Below are 20,623 nucleotides of genomic sequence, written 5' to 3'. Positions count from 1 at the left end.
CATACTCAAATAGGTTGCCAAAGGAGATTGTGAAATCCCCCTCATTGTTTAACCTGTTAAAATTTTCCAAACACCTTTTAGGAATAATCTAGGTGGATATGGTCCTGCCTCAGCATGGGGGTATAAAGTGGATGGCTTCATATTCCCTCCCAGCCCTACACGTCTATGATTCTATGCTATGTCAGAGAAGAAAGTCACTGTTCCTTCCATTTCTATCATGATGACATTAGGACACCTCATGTCTTATCACATTCAAAATATGGTTTCTGAACCAGCTGCCTTTCTTCCAGTTTTATCTGTGGTAGATCTTCTAGATACAAAGGTGACAAATGATGCAAGTAAAGGTGGTATTTAGGAACCACCATATCTATAGCAGAAGACCAAAGATATTTGTAGTGTCCAGCCAGGATCTTGAATGGGTGACCCCACTAACTAAAAGTACCCTTCCCCACTGCAGCCTGGGTCCAACGGTCTCTAAGTTTAACTAAGACGTACAAGCCCTAATATCAAACTCAGTAATAATCACCTAGCATGAAGTATTAAAATAGAGTCAGGTGGGCTTGAGTGTGAAGCAGCAGTTCCTGCTGGTTGCATCAGAGTTCCAGCTCATCTGGTGATGAAGTCTGCCAATTTCCCTCCCTACATGTCTGTCCCACTGAATCTATAATCTGGCTATAAATTGGTGAAGCCTCAGCAGAAACTGAATCAGACGCTGTGAGGTGAAGCTCTACTTGAAGCCAATAACAAGGAGAGGCATCAGACCCTTAGAACTATAGCTCTCTTGAGACCCCCCATTTGCCTTAGCACTACTTCTCAGACCATGTCACAGGATGCCGTTTATGCTGTGCTGCTATGGCCTCCCACTGGCTGCTGCCAATCCACCACTCTGCACATGGGTTCACTAAGTCATGGGCGAAGAAGCAGAAGCATGTCCTGACATTTTTAGTAAGGCATGCAATTCTACACTTGCATGCAAGGTGTGGCCTCACCTGTACAGTGCATGCAAGGTCATGCCATGTGGAGGATGCCATATAGTCAGGAAGTCATATTCAGGTCTTTCATGATCTTGTAGAAAGGAATTCTGAGGCAAGCAATGCATGAACACCACTCTACTGGGGATGTTAGATCAGCATTAACCTGAAACTTGGAGTCCTTGCATGCAGAGAGGAATGATGCTATGAAGAGCAGCCATCATTGTCCCTTCCCTTCCCCCAGATGCAAGGGGATTCCACTGGTTTGTGGGAGAGGAGGAAAAAGGAGAGAGCTTGCCATCCTTGTATGAGCAGAGAGCTCCACTGGGCCTCTAACTAGGTATAGGTAATCAGTCAGGGTCAATGTATTCAATGCATTTCACTTTATTCACACAAAACATTAGGAACACTGCATGTGTCCATCACCCTCCCCGTGAATCTGCTTTTTGCCTTGCAAGACTGTGAACTCCTACAGGCAGTGACTGTGTCTTCCCATGTGACCACTCAGCTGTGAGCAAATCTGGGGCACTATCTCCACAGAGATGTCTAAATTGTTGTGTCTAATGGTAAGAGATATCTTTTCCAGGAAGCTTTGACCCATATATTCAGTTAATTAACCAAGCAAAATTCAGAACTTGTTTATTATGTGAATTTAGCAATTAAAATACATTTGATATAAAAAGATAAATGTAAGACGTAAGTGTGAGTTATTCACATCCAAAGACATTTTTAGTAAAGTTCATATAAAAGTAATCTTAATATTCCAGTTTTCTTAAATATTTATGCACAAAAAGCATATTTATAAATGTACAGTGTGCAACACACTCCTCTAGAGATGCACTATCCCTGAATAATTATTTTGGGTGGATTGAAAGGGGGAAACATTTTGTGGATCACCCATAGGTATGGATCAAGATAAATTCTGCTCCACCAGTAAGAGACCAAGCAAATGGGTCATAGTTAGAATGAATGGTCCCCTGAGTTAGGATGGATGCCAGCTGAAGTGTATCCAGAGCATTTTTCAATAGCCTACTGCACACAGCTCACTCTAGGGCTCTGTACAGGGCTGCTTTTCCTCAAATTGCGGGAAGGGGATTTTCTCCTTCTCCCAACCTTTAATAGGGTAAGCTTTATCGAAGGCCTTTTTTACATGAATATTGCATACAAAGATGAAGGGATAGTGCATCTTTACAGCTTTTAAAACTAAGACCATCTGTTTCTCTTCATAGTCAATATACATAATGTCTGGTGCAAATTACTAACAAATACTTTTGCTGCTGTATACCAACACTGTTAAGTAAATTTGAAAGTCAACTGTGCATGTATAGAAGAGTCACCATAGCTTCCCAAAGGATTATATGGTGAGTTACGGGTTAGGAACCCTTGCAAGGCATCTAATAAACATTTGTTCAATTTAGCAACATGCAGAGCTTATTGGCCATTCTGGCATATTGTTAGTTAAGGGAATCAGTCAGCAATCAGTACAATATGTCAGATGGTCCAGTAGGTAGTGTAGACAATACTTGGTTTAAATTATCTCTAGTTAAAATAATTTCCAGTGCACATTCTTGGGAAGACAAAGTGCAACCTTCAAGAAGATTTGCTTGAATTAGTGCCCCATCAAGCTTGATAAAGCTTCTATTTAATCTGTAATTTTCATTATTTCAGTCCCAGATTTTTCATTTCTATGTATTCTTGACAACTGCATTTTGTGGTGTGTGTAGAAATTCCTGGGTCCAGGGAGGCCTTCAGATCTCTTATGGTCTAAGAATGGATTAAATCTAAGCCCTGATCTACCAGAATGCCATGCTCATCAAGGCATTAATCCTCCCTCAAACTTCTATAAGCAGAGGCTGTACATCCTGAGCTCCAGGAAGTGGGCCCTTTCTCCCACTCCCACGCAGGTAGACTTGTTTTCTCCCACTTGCTTTCCCCTCACTACTGCATTGGGACCTCTCAGTCCACTGTGCCTAGATTCCAATGGGCCTTGCAGTGTAACCTTGACAATCGCACACAGTTTCTTGCCCACTGTTGACTCCCTCAGCATTAAAGGTACTGTACTGCCCTGATTTTTTTTGCCTGAGGAGAGTGGCATTGTATTCTTGTTGTCAGATCTCAAAGCTGTTCCTGAATCTGAATTGAGAATGGATTATGTTAAGTGACAGGAGACCACCCTTGCTGTAGGGCGTGCTGCTTCCATGGGACTCCCATCCTTTGAAAGGGACTAGAAACTGAAGTGGGGTCTTCTACATGAACATTAGGGAACCAGTCATCTAAGGTACAGAGCTCCTGTCGCTCCCATTAACTGTTGGGAGAGCTACAGAGATTCAATACTTGAGAAAGCTAAGCCCTGAGCACTGGTGCCCTACTTAATTTTAAATGCACACATCACACTTTGTGCCGTCTGTAGAAAAGCAGGTCATCTGAGTTTGTCAATGCCTGGTTGGGGGCGGGCGGGTAGAGAGAAAGCTTTTAAGATCACACAAACTGCAGCTGTTTCAGGCAGAAGCTTTTGAACTGACAGTGTTTAGAAAAAGCTGGTTCACATTAAAATACGCATCTGAATCTTTGCACAGAACTTCTTAAACAGGTGGGGGGGAATAAAACCCCAGTGAATTGTAATCAGGAGGAGGAGAACGGCACACTTTCATTTTTTCCAGCACTGTGTTACCATAAGGAAATCTCCAACTAGCTTCACTGAGGTGGCCACAGCTGGAACTGCAGAAATTCAGCCTGGTCATTCCAGAAAGAACGGACTCCTTGCTCCTGCTGGCAGCTTTCAGACTGTAAAACAGAGCAGTGTCACTTTCAGTGCATGGGGAAAAAGTATCTAAGATTATTTTTAGTGAATTGAATGAGACAGCATGGAAGGAAACAGCCCCATTCATTGGCTGTGGTGAGCACGGTGTTGTAGGGACTGACTGGGATTGTGTACACAAGGGAACTTGTACCTCCCAAGCACATCATCAAAATACATGGGACCAGCTCTGCATTTAGACCACCATGTAATCATGGGATAACATTTGATCACTCTTAACTTGGGCTGCATTTGATGTGATACCGTTCACGAGAGTGATAAGACACTGAGCCTATCACCTGAGCCCTCCAATCCCCAGGAAGGTGGTGGTTTTCTTATTTTGTGTCCTTACCCTCCGGTAACCTTATTTCAAATGGTCAGGGCTCAACAGGGTTATTTCAAGAATTAAAAGAGTAAGTTTCTAAGTACTCATGCACTCCCCCCTCCCAGCTACCACGCTAGATTCCCTCGGAAGAAACCTGCCAGGCACTGGTTAGAGCTTTTAGGAAGCTTTTAAATTTGTATTTAGGCAATAAGATCATTGAAAGAAAAATGAAGCATCAAAACCTCTGTATGTAGCACAAGGCATTTCTTATTTGGGGAGCTGAGGGGCAACAGCTCCTGTTAGATTCTACAAATTCTTACATTTTGAGCCATAGGACATATGCTTTCCAAGGGCCATGTTCCCAAGGTGCTATGGAACCCCTACTGCCTGATGCCCCTAAACTTCTAAAGGAAGTTCTTTTTCTGGCTTTTACATCTTTAAGGGTTAAATTTTCAAGTATCTTCTCCCTACAACTGTAAGGATTCTTTACCTTTACCAAAAAAAAAAAAAAAATGAAAGCAAATATTCCAGCATATCTGTATGACCCAGGGTCTAGGACATTAGGAAAAGCATCAAATATTACAAGACTTACATTAGCCATAAGCATTGGTAACTTCTAAGCTATCATACATTTCTGAATTACATTAAACTCCTCAGCTGAAATAGCCCATGAGGGCTCGAACAAACCCCTGCCAAGACTAAGCTCCTCCAACTAATTACCTTTACTATAAACAATAAAGCCCTAGGTATTTTTGCCTGGGGAAAAGATAGTCACAAAATTCTGTCTGTTGGTGCTCAGACACCATTTTGAGTCAGGTGAAGAGGGCTAATTGGCCAGAACCTGTTAGGGGGTGGAGCTACGGAACTATAAATCTTCCTTCAGAGATGAGGCATTCACTCCATTCTGGAAGATTAGTCTGGAGAGGGAGTGTGTTCCTATCCGGAGAGGTTGGGGCTATGCTGGGTTTTTGCCTAGGGAAGGGCTTGTTTTGGTTCTGAGGGACATGCTAGTTTGGGAGGTTTAATCCAATAAAGGTCTCTGTTTTAGCTCTGAGGAGTTTATTCCAATTTGGGAGTTTAATATGGCTCAAAGTTTATTTTAGCTTAGAAACTTATTTTAGGTGAGCTGCTTTCTCTGGCTTGGAATTTTAGCTGCTCGAGTCTTGAGAGCTAGAGAATTCCAGTTAAAAGCTTGTAGTTAGAAGGTTTCCAACCTCTTAGGGAGGCCTTTATAAAGGCACACTTATTTCTTCTGAAGCTGGTAGTGGAGTCTTGTGCTCTAAATGCCCATGTATCCTTGGAAGTCTTAAATCAAAAGAATTTATTTTTCTATATCTCTAATGGACTCCATTTTTTCTTTCTGTTACTGCACTTATGAGTCCAAGACCTTCAACACACATGTGACCAGTATAGTATGACCCTACAGTTTCCCCTTTTGACCTGAGTTGTTAGCCAATATTTGAGGCCTTGCAAAGTTGTAGCTATTAGGAGGAGAAATTAATGATGGAATCAAATATTCCTTTGATGCAATCCTATTTATTTACAAAGACTGTACACAAAGTCCTATTTTCTGAACACAGTAGGAAACAGAAAGCAAGGAAAGTACCTGCTGTTTATCTCCACGTCTGCCCCCTCTGATCAGTTCCATCTCCACGGAGCTCTCTCTCTCTGTGCCTTCTCAGGGCCATGCTTTTGACCATTTCTCTTGCTGTCTGCTGGCTTATCCCCCATTTTCTGCCTCTCAAGCACACCCTGCAACCAATCCCCTAGCTCCTGTGTTTACCACCAGTCCTAGGGAAACTCCTCAGATCACATGGCTTGCCCTGCTCAGGCTTCACCATGTGGCCCAGTGCCTTGGGCAGTAACTTCCTATTGTTTCCAGCTATCACTACATAAAGTGGCATTTAATTGTTCCTTCCATTTAGCCTGAAGGAAAGGGGTATTTTAGCACATCCAGCAGCTTTAATCAGGTCTGTGATTGTTTATATATTGAAGACCCGCTTGATGGCAGCTAGTAACATCTTCCAACATAACACTGTTACAAATTGTCATCAAATTGCTTTTGACCACCTCACCTGTTCTCTGCTAACTAATCTAGCTCCCTTTAGGACTTATTCTCACATTCTCCTAACAGCCACGATTTCTAAAAAGTCAGTTTGCCACCAAGACATTCCCTTTTCTTCTGCAACTGTAACTTCTTTGCAAAATGACTGTCCTGAAGAACAATACACAGCCTTGCACCAATCGTAGTCTTAGAAACAAGAGCTTTATGCCATTAAAGAAGGGAGATTTCTAGGCTTCACAGAGACAAGTAGCACTTGCTGCTGCCCTGGAATACCACAAGATATCAGACTTTACAAATGGCATGTCTGTTTAAAGAAAAACTATTTTAGGTCATTTTTAGAGTCATTTTGTTCTATGAGCCCTGCACAGTCCATATGTATGGCTTTTCAATTGCAAGGGTACAAGAAATCATCTCAAAATGAGTGCTTTACATTTTTTTTTAAATCTGTAACACACATCCATGGGCAGAACATATGAGGGATTGGTTCAGTTATCAAGATTTTATGGCCACTTTATTAGGATGACTTGCATAGCCCTTGGCTTTAGCATTCATAAGTGATTCTTCCATTTCTAATTCTTGCCAATAGAACCTTTCCACTCAGTATTCTCTGTGTGTATGTACACACGCACGCACACATTCAGCTAAAGTAATATAGCTAATCAATGACATTTTCCTATAAGCAAATCATTTTAGATTTTGACCAAGAACTTTATCATCTGCAGTTGCTCAGATCCCCCATACAATACACCACAGTCTTCAGTGTGACCAGTTGAGCACAATTAAGATGGCATGATGGCTGTAACTTATTGGCAGCACAAGATGAATGATCACTCGGGTCAGGGCAGCCTCCATACTGTGAGCTGGCCTTAACCTGGGAACTGAAACCGGTCGGAGACTTTCAGTCTCATAACGGCCCTGGAACTGAGGAACCACCGACCATAACTGAGAAAATAAACATTCCTCGTCTAGAGCTAGGTCATGTTAGTACAGTACATTTAATAGACAGCCCTTGTTCCCCTCTCAGGCAGCTGTCAGGAATTAGGCAGAGGAAGGTGGCCAATATATTAAAGTGCTTAAAAGCAGGAAGAGAAATGAGGCCCTCACATCCATCTATTGTAAAGTTGCCACTTGAGCATCCTGAGCCTGTGGCTCTTAAATGGGTTATGCTTAGCTGATTCATGTAAGAGAAGGGCAAAAACAAGCATTGTTAGATGAATATCTGCTGGGTGCATTTGGTGTCTCCTGAGAACTTCCAGGACCAACAGCAAGTCATTCTCAGCAAAAAGCCCTGATCTTTGGAATTTGTTTCCTGCAGCCATCTACCACAGTCTGGGATTAGTCACCTCACCTGGTCCATCAGATATAGAACTAGGACATGAGGGCAGCGCAAATGCATCTAGGTGACTTTTGTAATTTACTGTCAGGTTCCTGGATGATCTGGTCCCGGGTACTGAATAAATAAACCAGTCACACAGCATGATCACCAGCAAAATGATTTACAGAGTGTCAGACTGTTCTGGCAAGTGTGATTCAGCACAAAAACATGCAAGACCCTCTTTGATATTTTTTGTGTGTGTGCGTGTGTAAAGAACAAGAAAGAGGCATGAAACACAGACCCAAAAAGCGTTTGCATTTGTTTGCTCTCTGTCCAAGTAAAGTGTTTCAGTTCTTCTGAAGCCAACACCATCCCACTGTCTGCCTGATAATCCTGGAAAAGATTAAAAGCCTATTAGGCATTTAATGAAAAAAAGTTAATTTTTAAAAGAATCACATTCTTCTTGGGTCAAATTTTCAAAAGCAACTTAGGAGTTGATTTTCCATGAGACCTGGGCTTCTGAGTGCCTATGTTACTTTTGAAAATGGGTACCCATTGTGTGGCTATAATGAACACATGAACCCAACATGGCTGCAACGTTTTAAACAAAAACACCTACGAAGCTGTCACATTATTGATTTGAACTGGGACCATATAGAACATGGTTGCAACCAAAGTTCTATAGTGGCACAAAATCTTGTATAAAGGGGGTCAAATAGGGTGTCTAAGACAAGGTTATGGTTTGCTGGTTATGATTATGCTGTCTGTATGCAGCTGTCATTTTTGTATTTAAAGTTATAAGTATTGGCTCTATACTGTCTGTATTTCAAAATTATGCCGTGCTTCTGGGTGACACCCCAGACAAGTTGGTGTCAGCTCTGCCTAGCCTGCTTGATGGCCCATTGAAGACCATCAGCTATACAATTGACCCATTGAGAGACGGCAGCTACACCTTGTAACTCAGCAAAGTATGCAGGAACTTGCCCATGTGACTCCAGACTCCGTTTTGCTGTAATTTTCCACAGTAAGAACAAAGAGATGTTCTTACACCAGGAAAAGACTATGAAAGGCTGATGCCTTATCTCCATCTTGTCTTTAATCCTGCTTCTTACCTCTGGAGGTACAAATGGAAGCTTTATACAAAGGATTAATGACCCATCCCAGCTGTGGATGTACTCCAGAGACTTGATTTGAACCTGCAGTTTATTCTATCATTGCTACAAGCCTGAACCAAGAACTTTGCCATTACTGTATGTAATTGATTCCATTTAACCAATCTTTGCTCTCATCTATATCCTTTTCCTTTTATGAATAAACCTTTAGATTTTAGATGCTAAAGGATTGGCAACAGCGTGATTTGTGGGTAAGATCTGATTTGTATACTGACCTGGGTCTGGGGCTTGGTCCATTGGAATTGGGAGAACCTTTTTGTTTTACAGGGGCATTGGTTTTCATAACCATTCATCCCCATAATGAGTGGCACTGGTGGTGATACTGGGAAACTGGAGTGTCTAAAGGAATTGCTTGTGTGACTTGTGGTTGGCCAGTGGGGTGAGACCAAAGTCCTCTTTGTCTGGCTGGTTTGGTTTGCCTTAGAGGTGGAAAAACCCCAGCCTTGGGCTCAAGTATCAGAGGAGTAGCCATGTTAGTGTGGTTCTGTAGAAGCAGCAAAGAATCCTGTGGCACCTTATAGACTAACAGACGTTTTGCAGCATGAGCTTTCGTGGGTGAATACCCACTTCTTCGGATGCAAGAAGAAGTGCATCCAAAGAAGTGGGTAAACACGAAAGCTCATGCTGCAAAACGTCTGTTAGTCTATAAGGTGCCACAGGATTCTTTGCTGCTTCTACAGCCTTGGGCTGTAACTGCCTTGTTTAAGCAATTTGTCCTGAATTGGCACTCTCAGTTGGGTCACGCCAGAACCAGCATCATTACATAAGCGTCCAGCTGTGTTTCCAGCAATCCAACACGTTGGTCAGCCACCCGTGCGGCCAGTCCATGGGACAGCAGCAGCAGGAATGGGGGAATTGATATGGCAAACCTGAGCGCGGAGCTGAACCTCAGTCCATCCCCTAAACATTTCAAAGGTTTGGTTTAATTCATATACGTACTCTTCATTCACCCTGCTCTCATCTCTCATCTCCCTCTCTACAACTCCACAAGGCCTAATAAATTAGGGAGGGGGGTAGGCAAACATTGCCTCAGAGAGAGACACATTGCCACCTTACCAGGCTCCTAGCAAGCTTGTCTAAAATGGAGTAGAATTCAGTTGCTCTCTTCTTTACTGATACAGAAGTGCAACCACAAAACTAGAAATCCCACTCTGCATGGTCAGGCTGCTCAGATGAAGATGGAACACAGGACGCCAGATTCTCTAGTCTCTGTTGACTACACCTTCATATCAAAGTAGAAGGTGGTTGCAGCCCTTGTTATGGAACTCAGTGGTCCATTCTGCTCTTCATTTTGCTTTCTTCAGATCTTCGCCTATTACAATATTGTTTATAAACAACCTAACTTCTAAGAGCAGATAATGCTGTACTGCACAGACACATGGACAAACTAAATGCCCCTTTTACAAAAAAGTAAATGTAAATATATGAATAAAGAACAAACTGTTCATTGTACTTAGGCTGAGTATCACTTACATCAAATACAAAGGTATCCTTGGGCGAAAGCTCTTCAAAGGTATTTACCCTCTGGGGTAGCTTCATTTTGAAGGTGTTTATGTATCTATTCAATAAACAAGCAGAAGACAGATATCATCAAAAGGGTTTTTTTTTAGGAAACCTCATCAGCTATGCAATAAAATGAGTTGTGCATAAATAGGGACTGTTCTTTCATTTTAATATTTTAAAATGTATTAACTTGTTTGACAGCTAAATGGTTTACACACGAAACCCATTGTATGTAAACACTCATTAACACTCAGTGGCCCTGTAGGAAGGCTTCCCCTTTTCCCTCTTCACTAGGTCTTTTATCATCTCTCCCCTCCCCACAATCTACCAGTAGATACCTCTCTGTGTGACCATGTCCATATATCACTCCCTTAGCTTTGAAGATTTCATTACTGAGCTCAGAAGCTCTAGCAGCCTCTGCTGGCCCTCATCCACAACTGATAATGTGGGGGTTATCTACCCCAGAATGCACTGCACACTCCAGAGCATGTAGAATTTCAAATTAGTGGCAGATGGTGATGGGAAGGAATGTAGCGGGGGCACCTATTGGAGGGTTATACAGAGGTAGTGCGAGATTCATGGAGAGGCAGGGAAGGACCAGATGCCATTTCGGAATGCATAGAGGAAGAGAGCAATTAAGGATGATCTTATTTTAAAAAAGTAAAGTTTTGAGTCAGGTCATGGAGATGGCAGAAAGTTCAGGGTGATTTTTAATTGTTTTCTCATCCTAATCCAAACCATGCCTGAGGAGATGTTTCCTCTACATAGTTAATATAAAGAAAAACATCTTTGTATTTTTTCTCTTACCCAACATTTTCAGTGTTTTCACAGTTTGATTTTGGAACTGAAATATCTTCACTCAAATTAGAGTTGATTGAGGTGGGACTTGAATATGCAAATCTGCTATCTGCTGTAAATATAGTATTCAAAGGGATATAGTCTTTGCCATCCTAAAACCACAAAAATATATTTAATTACAGTAAAGACAGTCCAGGTTATAGCTAGTGTATGTATAGTAACATATTGATGCCATTTAGTTCTGTACCTGTTGCACATTTGCTTGAAGCAGATCGCCTAACCTTTCCACCAGTTGAGAAAATCTTGGTCGTTCATTGGGGTTCCCATGCCAACAGTCCAACATGATTTGATACCTGGGAAAATAAAAACAAAATGAGTACATTTTGTGGTAACGCACAATATGTTCCTCACCGGGGCATATCAAACAGCTCCAGGTTTTTTATGGTAGTGTCATGTCACTGGATTTAATTATTGTTCCTCATAATGCATTAATCTGGAAAAGCCAGAAGGATTTCTGCATTTTAACAAGGAAGATGTCTGGCATTACCAGGGACTATTATTGAAAAGAAAAGAGACAATCTTCAGAAAAAGACTCCTCCTTGGGGGCAATCAGAGGATAATTTAACCAACAGCTCCTAAAAGATATTTTTTTATTCCTAGCACAGCTTTAAACCATGGTATGGAGCATTTATTATCTGGTAATGGAAGGCACCGTAAGATGACTCATATGAATATCTCACTTCCTTGTATTGGTCAAGTCTAGTTTTCCTTCCTGCAATAAAATATTTGAAACAACAAAAAAGTTCTTAAGTGTCAGTAGGATAATAAAATTAGCCAGTAGGTTACACTTCCAGAGAGGATCAAGTCTGGTGTGTATCCTTTTGCTCCGCCTTCTGCCATTTTTTGTAACTGTTGCTATTTAGAGTCCTGTTGATGATCTCAGTATGGGGGATGTGGACAAGGCACCATAAAAACCTTCATTCTATTTCCTTTTGCAGAGGGAAGACACGATACATCTGATGTCTGTGCTTTCCCCAAATGACAGACATGCAGACTGAAAGTGCTTCCTGATTTCTGTGATTCATCCAGAACTGACATGATCAAAGTTTTTTTTTTAAAGGCCTAGTATGTTATGACTTCTTGTATTATTCATTCATCAGACACAAGTGCAGAGCATTTGTTTAAGGATTACATAGGCCAAGTGCTCTGATAGGACTCTGTTGTCTAAATGTCAATTGTAGTATCTATTGAAAGGACTTCTCATCTTTATCTGAGATGAAATCAGGGCTCTGAAAGGCTCAGGTGATTAGTAACAGTGTATGGAGCCTTTCATCTCTAGGGGAATGTCTAGATTGCAATGTTAAGTCGATGTAAGGCAGTTTATGTCAACCTAAGTACCTAAGGTCATCTACCCAGCAAGGCAGAGACTTAAAGTTGCTGTCATTTGACGACCAATTTGGTGGCCTATGTAAAATGAGTCATCATTTTTAGTCCAGTTCCTAATGGATTGTTGTCTGCACAGTTGGCAAAACTGTTGAAAACCGCAGAGAGGCCAAGGACTAAAAAAGCCTGGAGACCCTTTCACCTTCCCTTACTGTTAGCTGGGGGGATGCTTGAACTGTTACTGCCCAAGTTAATAAAATGATAATACTTGGCACTTGTATGGTGCTTCTCAAGCAGATATGTTAATAATTAGCAAACTTGGATGGATATAAAGTGGATATCCACGGATTTGCATGGCTCTGCATATAGGAAAAGTAAACTCACATTTCTGATGTTGCATATTCTGGGGCCCGCATCCTTGTGCCTTCTTTTAATCTGCTGCAGAAGTCCTCATCTATTTGAACCCCTGGGTAAGGAGAAGCACCTAAAGGTAAAGGTGTATGAATCAGTACTTGGACCGAGGTAGGTAGAGTAACTGTCTATACATGTGTAGTTCTAGTGTTATACCACTGAACGCATAGTCAAGGGGCCTGATCTTGTAAGACACCAAGTGCCTTCAACTCCCATGGATGCCAACCCAAGTTACAGGCATTTAGGCCCAGATCCTCAATGGTATTTTAGAAACTTCGCTTCCATTGAAATCAATGTCCCAAACTGTTGACATCAATAGAAGTGAGGAGGCTAAATATCTTTGAGGCTCTGGGTCTGGGTCATTGAGGCTCTTGCTGGATCAGGTCCATGAGTATTAGCAGCACATTGCTGGATTTAAAAGAAACAAGAGCAATTCAGTTTTAAAATAGATACTCAATAAAAGGAAATGCGATGTATCTTCTCTTCATACCTAAGAACCGTTAGATTCCTCAATACATACAAATACTGCTCTAAATTCTAATAGACACAGTCTCACCAACTCCAAATGTTCACACAGCATGAGTCAGCCTAAAAAATCATGACATTGGTTTATGAATCGTGATTTAAAAAAATAAAATACAGCAACACTTGGGTTGTTTGCCTTTTGGTTTCTGAGAGCATTTAGGGTGCACTCGGGTCATTCAAGCTTTTCTCCACAACCAAGAAGACTTTGAAACTTCCTTTTAAAAAAAAGAAAGCTGAGGTTCTCAAATAATTACTTGAGTCCAGGAGCTGGGGCTTAGAGAGAAACACCAAACATTGCCATAAAACCACCAGAGTTGGCAGCACTGCCAACAACGTATATTCAAACTAGTCAATGATTGGATGAGGGACTGCCTGGGACTGTTTCCTCTACAGTTGTGTCAGTCTCTGTGTTGGATCCAGTTAAGATTCTTCTCTTCTGAATGCTGTTGTTTCCCTTTCAGTATTGATTCTGTAGCCTACAGTTTTCACTTAAAAAAACATTGCCTCACACAGGGTTTTTATTTCAGATTCTGCACTCTAGTTCGTTCCACGGCATCTGTTTCAATGTTCATTCATCTGCGCCTGCCAGTGTAAGTAGGAAGCAGCTGTGAACGGTGAAGTGCTGGCATTGTGTTGCTGAAGGGTAACTGTGGCTGGTAGATTTTTCAAAGAGTGGAAATAGAAGGTGTCATTTTAAGCACATCTCAACACAGTGAAATTAAAGAGGTTCTGTTTATTGGGGCATTTTTGGTTTTGACTAGGTTTTTATTTGCTCTCAAAGGAAAAGTCAAAACTAATTAGGGGATTCTAAATCCTATAGCGCCAAATCCTAGACTCAGTGAAGTCAATTACACACTCCTAATGACTTCAGCAGGATCAGGGTTATGTCCTACAGGAATATTAGGCGCATAGCAAAGGATCAGCGCTGCAGAGTCTGCATAGTCTCAGACTTCAGCGTAACCATTCTCTTGGAGAAAAGGCTACAAGACTGGGCCCTAAGAGTTACACCGAGGGTCAAATCCTGCTTGCCTTATATGCACAGACCCAAGGGTATTTACATATTAAAACAAAATGTTCAAACATTGACTTTACTTTCCTGTCAAGCCCGCAGTCTAGGATTCTGTGTTTCCCTTTCAAACAAAGCACCTGAAACTAGTCAGGCTGCGTTCGCCTCAGTGGATCAACTGTCATCTTATAGGGCATGTCTTCGTAGTGAGCGCCAGTGAGTCTCGGAGCCCAGCTCACCAGACTTGACCTTGCAGGGCTTGGGTTACTGCACTACAAATAGTTGGGGAGACATTGTGGGTTGGTCTGGAACTCAGAATCTGAAGCCTCGGGAGACCAAGCCACAACATCTACACAGCTATTTTTAGTGGAGTCCCGTGAGCCCAAGGCTGTAGATCCAGGTTCTAAGATGGGCTATCATTCATTCCATAGACGTACCTATAGGGGAATTCTGAGCCGTGGTCTTGGAGGGTAAATAAAGGAGAAACTTTTCAAATACTTCGGTTATCTAGTTGTAATTTGTAACCTGGCACCAAGATTCAATTATCTATTGGAGGGCTTACAAAGTATGTATCTTCACATTTCAGTTAGAATCATAGAACCATAGTGTTAGAAGGGACCACAAGGGTCATCTAGTCTAACCCCCTGCTAAGATACTGGATCTGTTGTATCTAAACTATCCAGGACAGATGGCTAGCCAGCCTCCTTTTGAAAACCTCCAGTGAAGGAGCTTCCACAACCTCCCTAGGCAGTCTGTTCCATTGTCCTACTGTTCTTACAGTTAGGAAGTTTTTCCTGAGATTTAATCTAAATTTGCTAAGCTGTAGCTTGAATCCATTGCCTCTTGTCCTGCTCTCTGTGGCAAGAGAGAATATTTTTTCTCCATCTTTTTTTATGGCAGCCTTTTAAGTATTTGAAGACCACTATAATGTTCTCCCCTTAATCTCTTCTTTTCCAAATTAACATACCCAGTTCCTTCAGCCTTTGCTCATATGGCTTGCATTCCATCCCTTTGATCATTTTTGTCACTCACCTCTGGATCCCTTCCAGTTTCTCTACATCCTTTCTATACATTGGTGACCAAAATTGGACTCAGTACTCTAGTCGAGGCCTAACCAGCACTGAGTAGAGTGGTACTATCACCTCCTGTGACTTGCATGCTATACCTCTGTTAATGCAACCCAAAATTGCATTTGCTTTTTTTGAAACAGCATCGCATTGGAGACTCATGTTGAGATTGTGATCCACCACAACTCCCAGATACTACTCAGCAGTGCTGCTGCCCTCCAGTTATCCCCCATTCTGTATTTGTGCATTTGGTTTTTTTCCCCTAAGAGTAGCACCTTACCTTTGTTTTTGTTGAATTTCATTTTGTTGTCTATAGGTCAGTTCTCCAATTTATCAAAATCCCTCTGAATTTTAGCTGTAACCTCAAAGTGTTTGCAACCCCCCTAGCATTGTGTCATCTGCAAATTTGACTGTATGCTGTCTATTCCTACATTCAGGTCATTAATACAGATGTTAAATAACACTGGACCCAGAACAGAACCCTGTGGAATCCAACTTGAGATCTCCTTCCAATCTGACATGTCCATTAATAGTTATTCTGTTTGCGGTTGTTTACCCAATTATGAATCCACCTAATGGTAGTTCTACTGAGCCCACACTACTCCAACCTGCTTATGAGAATGTAATGTGGGATTATGTCAAAAGCCTTGCTGAAGTCCAGGTATGTCATGTCCACAGCATTCCTCCTATCCACCAAACTAGTTACCTTGTCAAAGAAGGAAATCAAGCTGGTTTGGCATGATTTGTTCTTTGTAAATCCATGCTGGCTGCTAGTGATCACTCCTTCATGCTCCAGGTATTTGCAAATTGAATGTTTTATACCTTGCTCTGGTAGCTTCCCAGGTATCAAAGTCAGGCTGACTGGTCTATACTTCCCGGCTCCTCCATTTCCCTCCTTTTAAAGATGGGCACTACGTTAGCCCTTCTCCAGTCATCCATGAGTTTGCAAATATTATTGCCAGTGGCTCTGAAATTTCTTCAGTTAATTTCTTCACCACCCTGGGTGAATAGCACCAGGCCCTGCTGACTTGTATTCACTCGAATTGGTCAGAAGATCTGTGACATATTCTTTACTTATCCTGATCTGTATCCCTTCCCCTTCATTGTCTACGATAACTTCACTAGTCATCCAGTCACATGTTATTTTTTGTGTGAAGACTGAAGCAAAGTCGGCATTGAGCAGCTCCATCTTCTTATCACCTTCCGTTACCAGTTCACCTTCTCTATTGAGGAGTAGACCCACACCATCCCTGGTCTTTCTTTATGGTCTGACATTTGTAGAGCCCCTTTATGTTGTCTCTAACATTCCTTGCCAGTTGCAATTCATTCCTTGCCTGGGCTTTCCTGATTCCTACATGCTCGTGCTGTTGCCATGTATGCTTCCTTAGTGATATGCCCCTCCTTCCATTTCCTGTATGTGTCCCTTTTGGGTTTTAGATAGATAGCTAGAATGCTCCTTGTGCAGCTACATTGGCCGCCTGTGACTGTTCATTGGTCTCATGTGGTTCTCCATGAAATTGAATCTACAGCCACACACACAACATAGATCATATGTACCTAGGAAGAAAGGACTGAGCCAAGGTCAGTTGAAGTCAGTGGGCATTTTTTCACTGATTTAAATGGGCTATGGATTAGACCCTAACTGTTAATTCTCTAATTTCCATAATATACATTTAAACCTACCCAAGGAAAATATTTCCCACAGCAATACCCCATAAGACCACACATCACTTTTTGTATTGTAGATCTTATCAAATATGGATTCTGGAGCCATCCACTTGAGGGGAAGTCGTGCCTGTAACAAAATGGACAAGCCAGATAATTATTTTTAGTGGATACAAAATTCAACCAGCAATGATATAAAAATATGTAACCATGTGAATAGTTAACACCGGAGCAGGATTTTATTGTATTGTTTTACAGACACCAAGAATACAATGAGAACTCAATCACCCAGAACATTTTATTCTCTATTTTGCCAGGGTTTTTTTTTCTATTTAAAATGAAAAGAATTTTCCATCTATTCTATGTGGTGTAAAAAATTTTTTAACTGAGAAGCCTATTACATTTTAATAGGGAGACATTTTCAGTTATTCAAACAATAATTATTGGTGCCCATTTAGTACTCTAAGTCTTTAAAGCAATTTACAAACATTAACTCCTGGAAGGTAGGTAAGATAAGTCTTGATTCTGCCAAGAGAACCACATGGGTGGATCTCAGAACCCACACCAAGCTCCATTCACTTCAATATGCACAGGCACAATTTGCCTGCACAGTTTTCACTGTATGATCAGGGCCATATTGGGTATGTCTACACTGCAGCTGGTAGCAAGCCTCCCAGCCCCGGTAGAGAGAGACATGCTAGCTCAGCCTGATTTTACAGGTGGGAGGCCAAACTTACTCCTGGTGCAACTCCATCGACTTCAGTGCAGTTATGCTAAATCTACCCCAATGTCACTAAGAGCGGAATTTGGCCCTGTGCATGTACACTGAGGGACACGGACACCTTTTGGCATAACTGATTGCTTTCAAGAAAGCAGCTCACTTTGACTGGCTTACTTGGCCAGGCTAGCCAAGAAACAAATGCCAACATATAAACTATTAAAAGACCAGAGCTATGAAATGGTCAGCATTTCCGAGCATTGTTTTTAAGGATGCAAACGGTCACTGTATATACAACACATCTGGATTGCTCATCTTCACAGAAAATCTACGATAGCTTTCAGACCCTTTTAAGTGCAGGGAATGTAAACATTTACACACCATGTTAATGAACAGTTTAAAACGCTACATTATGAACAACTGGACAAACAAACTGAATGTTGACTTACATCTCCTTTTCTCACATAATCGGGATTCTTATAAATATCTCTTGCAAGGCCAAAATCACAGATCTTCACTACATTGTTCTCAGATAAAAGGACATTTCTGGCTGCCAGATCACGATGAATACACTATAATAAAACAGTTGAACAATCAAACTGCATTTCCTTAATCCTTCCCACAAATTTCCTGAATCTTTCCGTTTCCTTTTTAAAAAATTATTATTATTCGAAAGATCATATTAATATTTTCTTAAGGAAGTTGACAAAAGTTTATGTGAAGTTACTGTAAACAATGGTCAATTCTTCACAAACAAACATTTTTCCAGACCAAAAAGTCATGAGCTTTGAATCTGTTACATATTACCAAGGTAGGCATTAAACAGTTTTGTGCTCCGTGGTTAATATATCTTGAAAAAAAAATTCTCTGAATGAATCAGCTTCAACCACAGTCTTCCACCTTAATCCTGTGTTTATAGTATGAAGACTTGAATAAACACATGCTTATATTTAGAACATCAAGAGGGAAGCCACCCTTCCTTTGGGAGTTCTGCCAAGGAAAGGTGTCAGTAAAATATAGACATCGTTTCACCTCTCCTGAGGCTGATTCTGCTGGAGCGGACTATCCAAAAGGGTAACACTGACCTTTCTAGATGACAAGAACTCCATGCCTCTAGCCACCTGAAAACTGTAAGAAATCAGATCTTCCATAGTGAGGGGCCATTTGTAAAAGTCGTCAGAATCTGGAAGCAATTTAACACATACTAAGTTAATAAGGTGTTTTTCCTAACTGCCGCTGTTACCCAGTAAGTTCACTTCTAGTAGAGTGGTGCTTGGACATCAAACCACTGTCACCAACAACAAAAATAATATTTGCTTTATACTCTGTTACTCCAGCATTTTTCCCAAAGATAAAGAGAGTTAAGAAGAAACAGTCACACACTTTCCTGTCAGATTTAGTAACCCAGTAAATAATCTTTTTTTTTTAAACTTCTAGCTTCTGGACATGACGCTGTGAGCATCTCCCACGGATGTTTATTAGGGTGATAAATGAGGAAAAATGTTCAGCGATGCAGAGTACATTGTAAAAATATCACAGACTGTGTAGGAACAGGAAGGAATTAATACCTACCCTCCTCTTCCTCCTCCACATCACTCAGACTTTTATCTTCCTGAAATCCGGAGCTTGCTAAGCTCTCGCTGCTGGTGACACTAGCCAGCCTTTGTTTTTTGCCTTCCACCAGCTCAATATCTTTTTTCTCCTTCATCTGTTCTACTTGCAACGAGGCATCCTTTAAACAAACAGGGGGAGTAACAGATACTGTGTCAAAGTTGCAGGAGCTGGATGAATGAAATCAGTTCAGCCAATGAAATAGTCTCATCTGTGATCTGTTACTGAAATCTTCCTCTTCCCTCTATGGGTGTGATGCTCACATAGGCAAGCAGGGTCTCAAGAATGGCTGGTATTGGACTACTCATGTAACTAAGTGCCCACCAACACAAATAAGGTTGGCACTATTGGGCCCCATGGTTGTGACAAAGAAAGAACCCACTAAACTGAGTGAAACCAGCAGATTCCACTGCAAGGAGCGTGGTGTGGAGGCACAAGGGATCCACAATCTTTTATTCTTGATGTTCGTATTCTTCATGCATTAAAAAAAATAGGTTTAACCTTTGAAAACTTTCCTAGCCTCATCTCTTGCATGTTCCTGACAGCACTGATATCAGGGGGTCATGCTGCTTTTCCTATGCTTCTGTTCCATAAACCAAAGCTCTAAACCCACCCATCGCCCAGTCTGAATGATCTTGCTTGCAGAGAGGGAGGACACCCAGTGAAATACAAAGCATCTGCTTCTTTACCTTGTTGGGGAAGAAAAAATTCCTTTTGCTTTTCAGGTAGTTTGATAAGTTTCCATATTTGCAGTATTCAACAATCACCATCAGAGGCCCTAAGCAGAAGTCAAGAACATTTTCAGTGGCGTAAAATAAGATATAAGAAATGAGTTCTGAGGAACAGCGAAATCTCTCCTGCACCCAACTATCCCTAGTTCCCAGCATAACAATTAGCAGTACATTTTAACATAGAGGAATCCATGCCTGAAGGACTTGGACACCTTCACAAAATAACGGTGCTGAAAATTAGGGATGGGCCAACACAAAACCCTGGGTGCTGGAAAAGTTTGGGTTCTCATTAAAATTTTGAAGCCCCAGCACATCTCTACTAAAACAAAATAGGGTGATGTATCCAGAAGGAATGATTTCTCACCTACTGGCCACTTACACTACGTCTACACTGCAATTAGACACCTGTGGCTGGCCCAAGCCTGCTGACTCGGGCTTGTGAGGTTCGGGCTAAGGGGTTTAGCTGCAATGTAGACATTTCATGCTGCAGCCTGAGCTCTGGGACCCTCCTACTTTTCAGGGTCCTAGAACCCGGTCTCCAGCTCGAGCCCAAACGTCTA

At 41.5% G+C, this 20,623-nt stretch overlaps 1 protein-coding gene across 1 annotated transcript in view; it reads right to left on the bottom strand.

Annotated features, from left to right (window-relative positions):
• Positions 1-1,444: 1,444 nt before the first annotated feature.
• Positions 1,445-20,623, bottom strand: part of FLT1 (fms related receptor tyrosine kinase 1) — a 152,947-nt gene continuing 133,768 nt past the window's right edge. Inside the window, exons 20-30 of the mRNA XM_045016817.1 lie at positions 20,022-20,110; positions 19,294-19,453; positions 18,807-18,904; positions 18,171-18,293; positions 17,022-17,133; positions 12,714-12,813; positions 11,194-11,299; positions 10,956-11,098; positions 10,119-10,203; positions 7,775-7,866; positions 1,445-3,755 (exon numbers count right to left, since the gene is read on the bottom strand). Coding sequence (XP_044872752.1) covers positions 3,554-3,755; positions 7,775-7,866; positions 10,119-10,203; positions 10,956-11,098; positions 11,194-11,299; positions 12,714-12,813; positions 17,022-17,133; positions 18,171-18,293; positions 18,807-18,904; positions 19,294-19,453; positions 20,022-20,110 — 1,310 coding nt within the window. The 3' untranslated portion in view covers positions 1,445-3,553. The remainder of the gene's footprint in view (positions 3,756-7,774; positions 7,867-10,118; positions 10,204-10,955; positions 11,099-11,193; positions 11,300-12,713; positions 12,814-17,021; positions 17,134-18,170; positions 18,294-18,806; positions 18,905-19,293; positions 19,454-20,021; positions 20,111-20,623) is intronic.

The sequence above is a fragment of the Mauremys mutica genome, chromosome 1 (genome assembly GCF_020497125.1).
Source record: "Mauremys mutica isolate MM-2020 ecotype Southern chromosome 1, ASM2049712v1, whole genome shotgun sequence".
NCBI lineage: Eukaryota > Metazoa > Chordata > Testudines > Geoemydidae > Mauremys > Mauremys mutica.
This window is presented reverse-complemented; position numbering and strand designations above follow the sequence as displayed.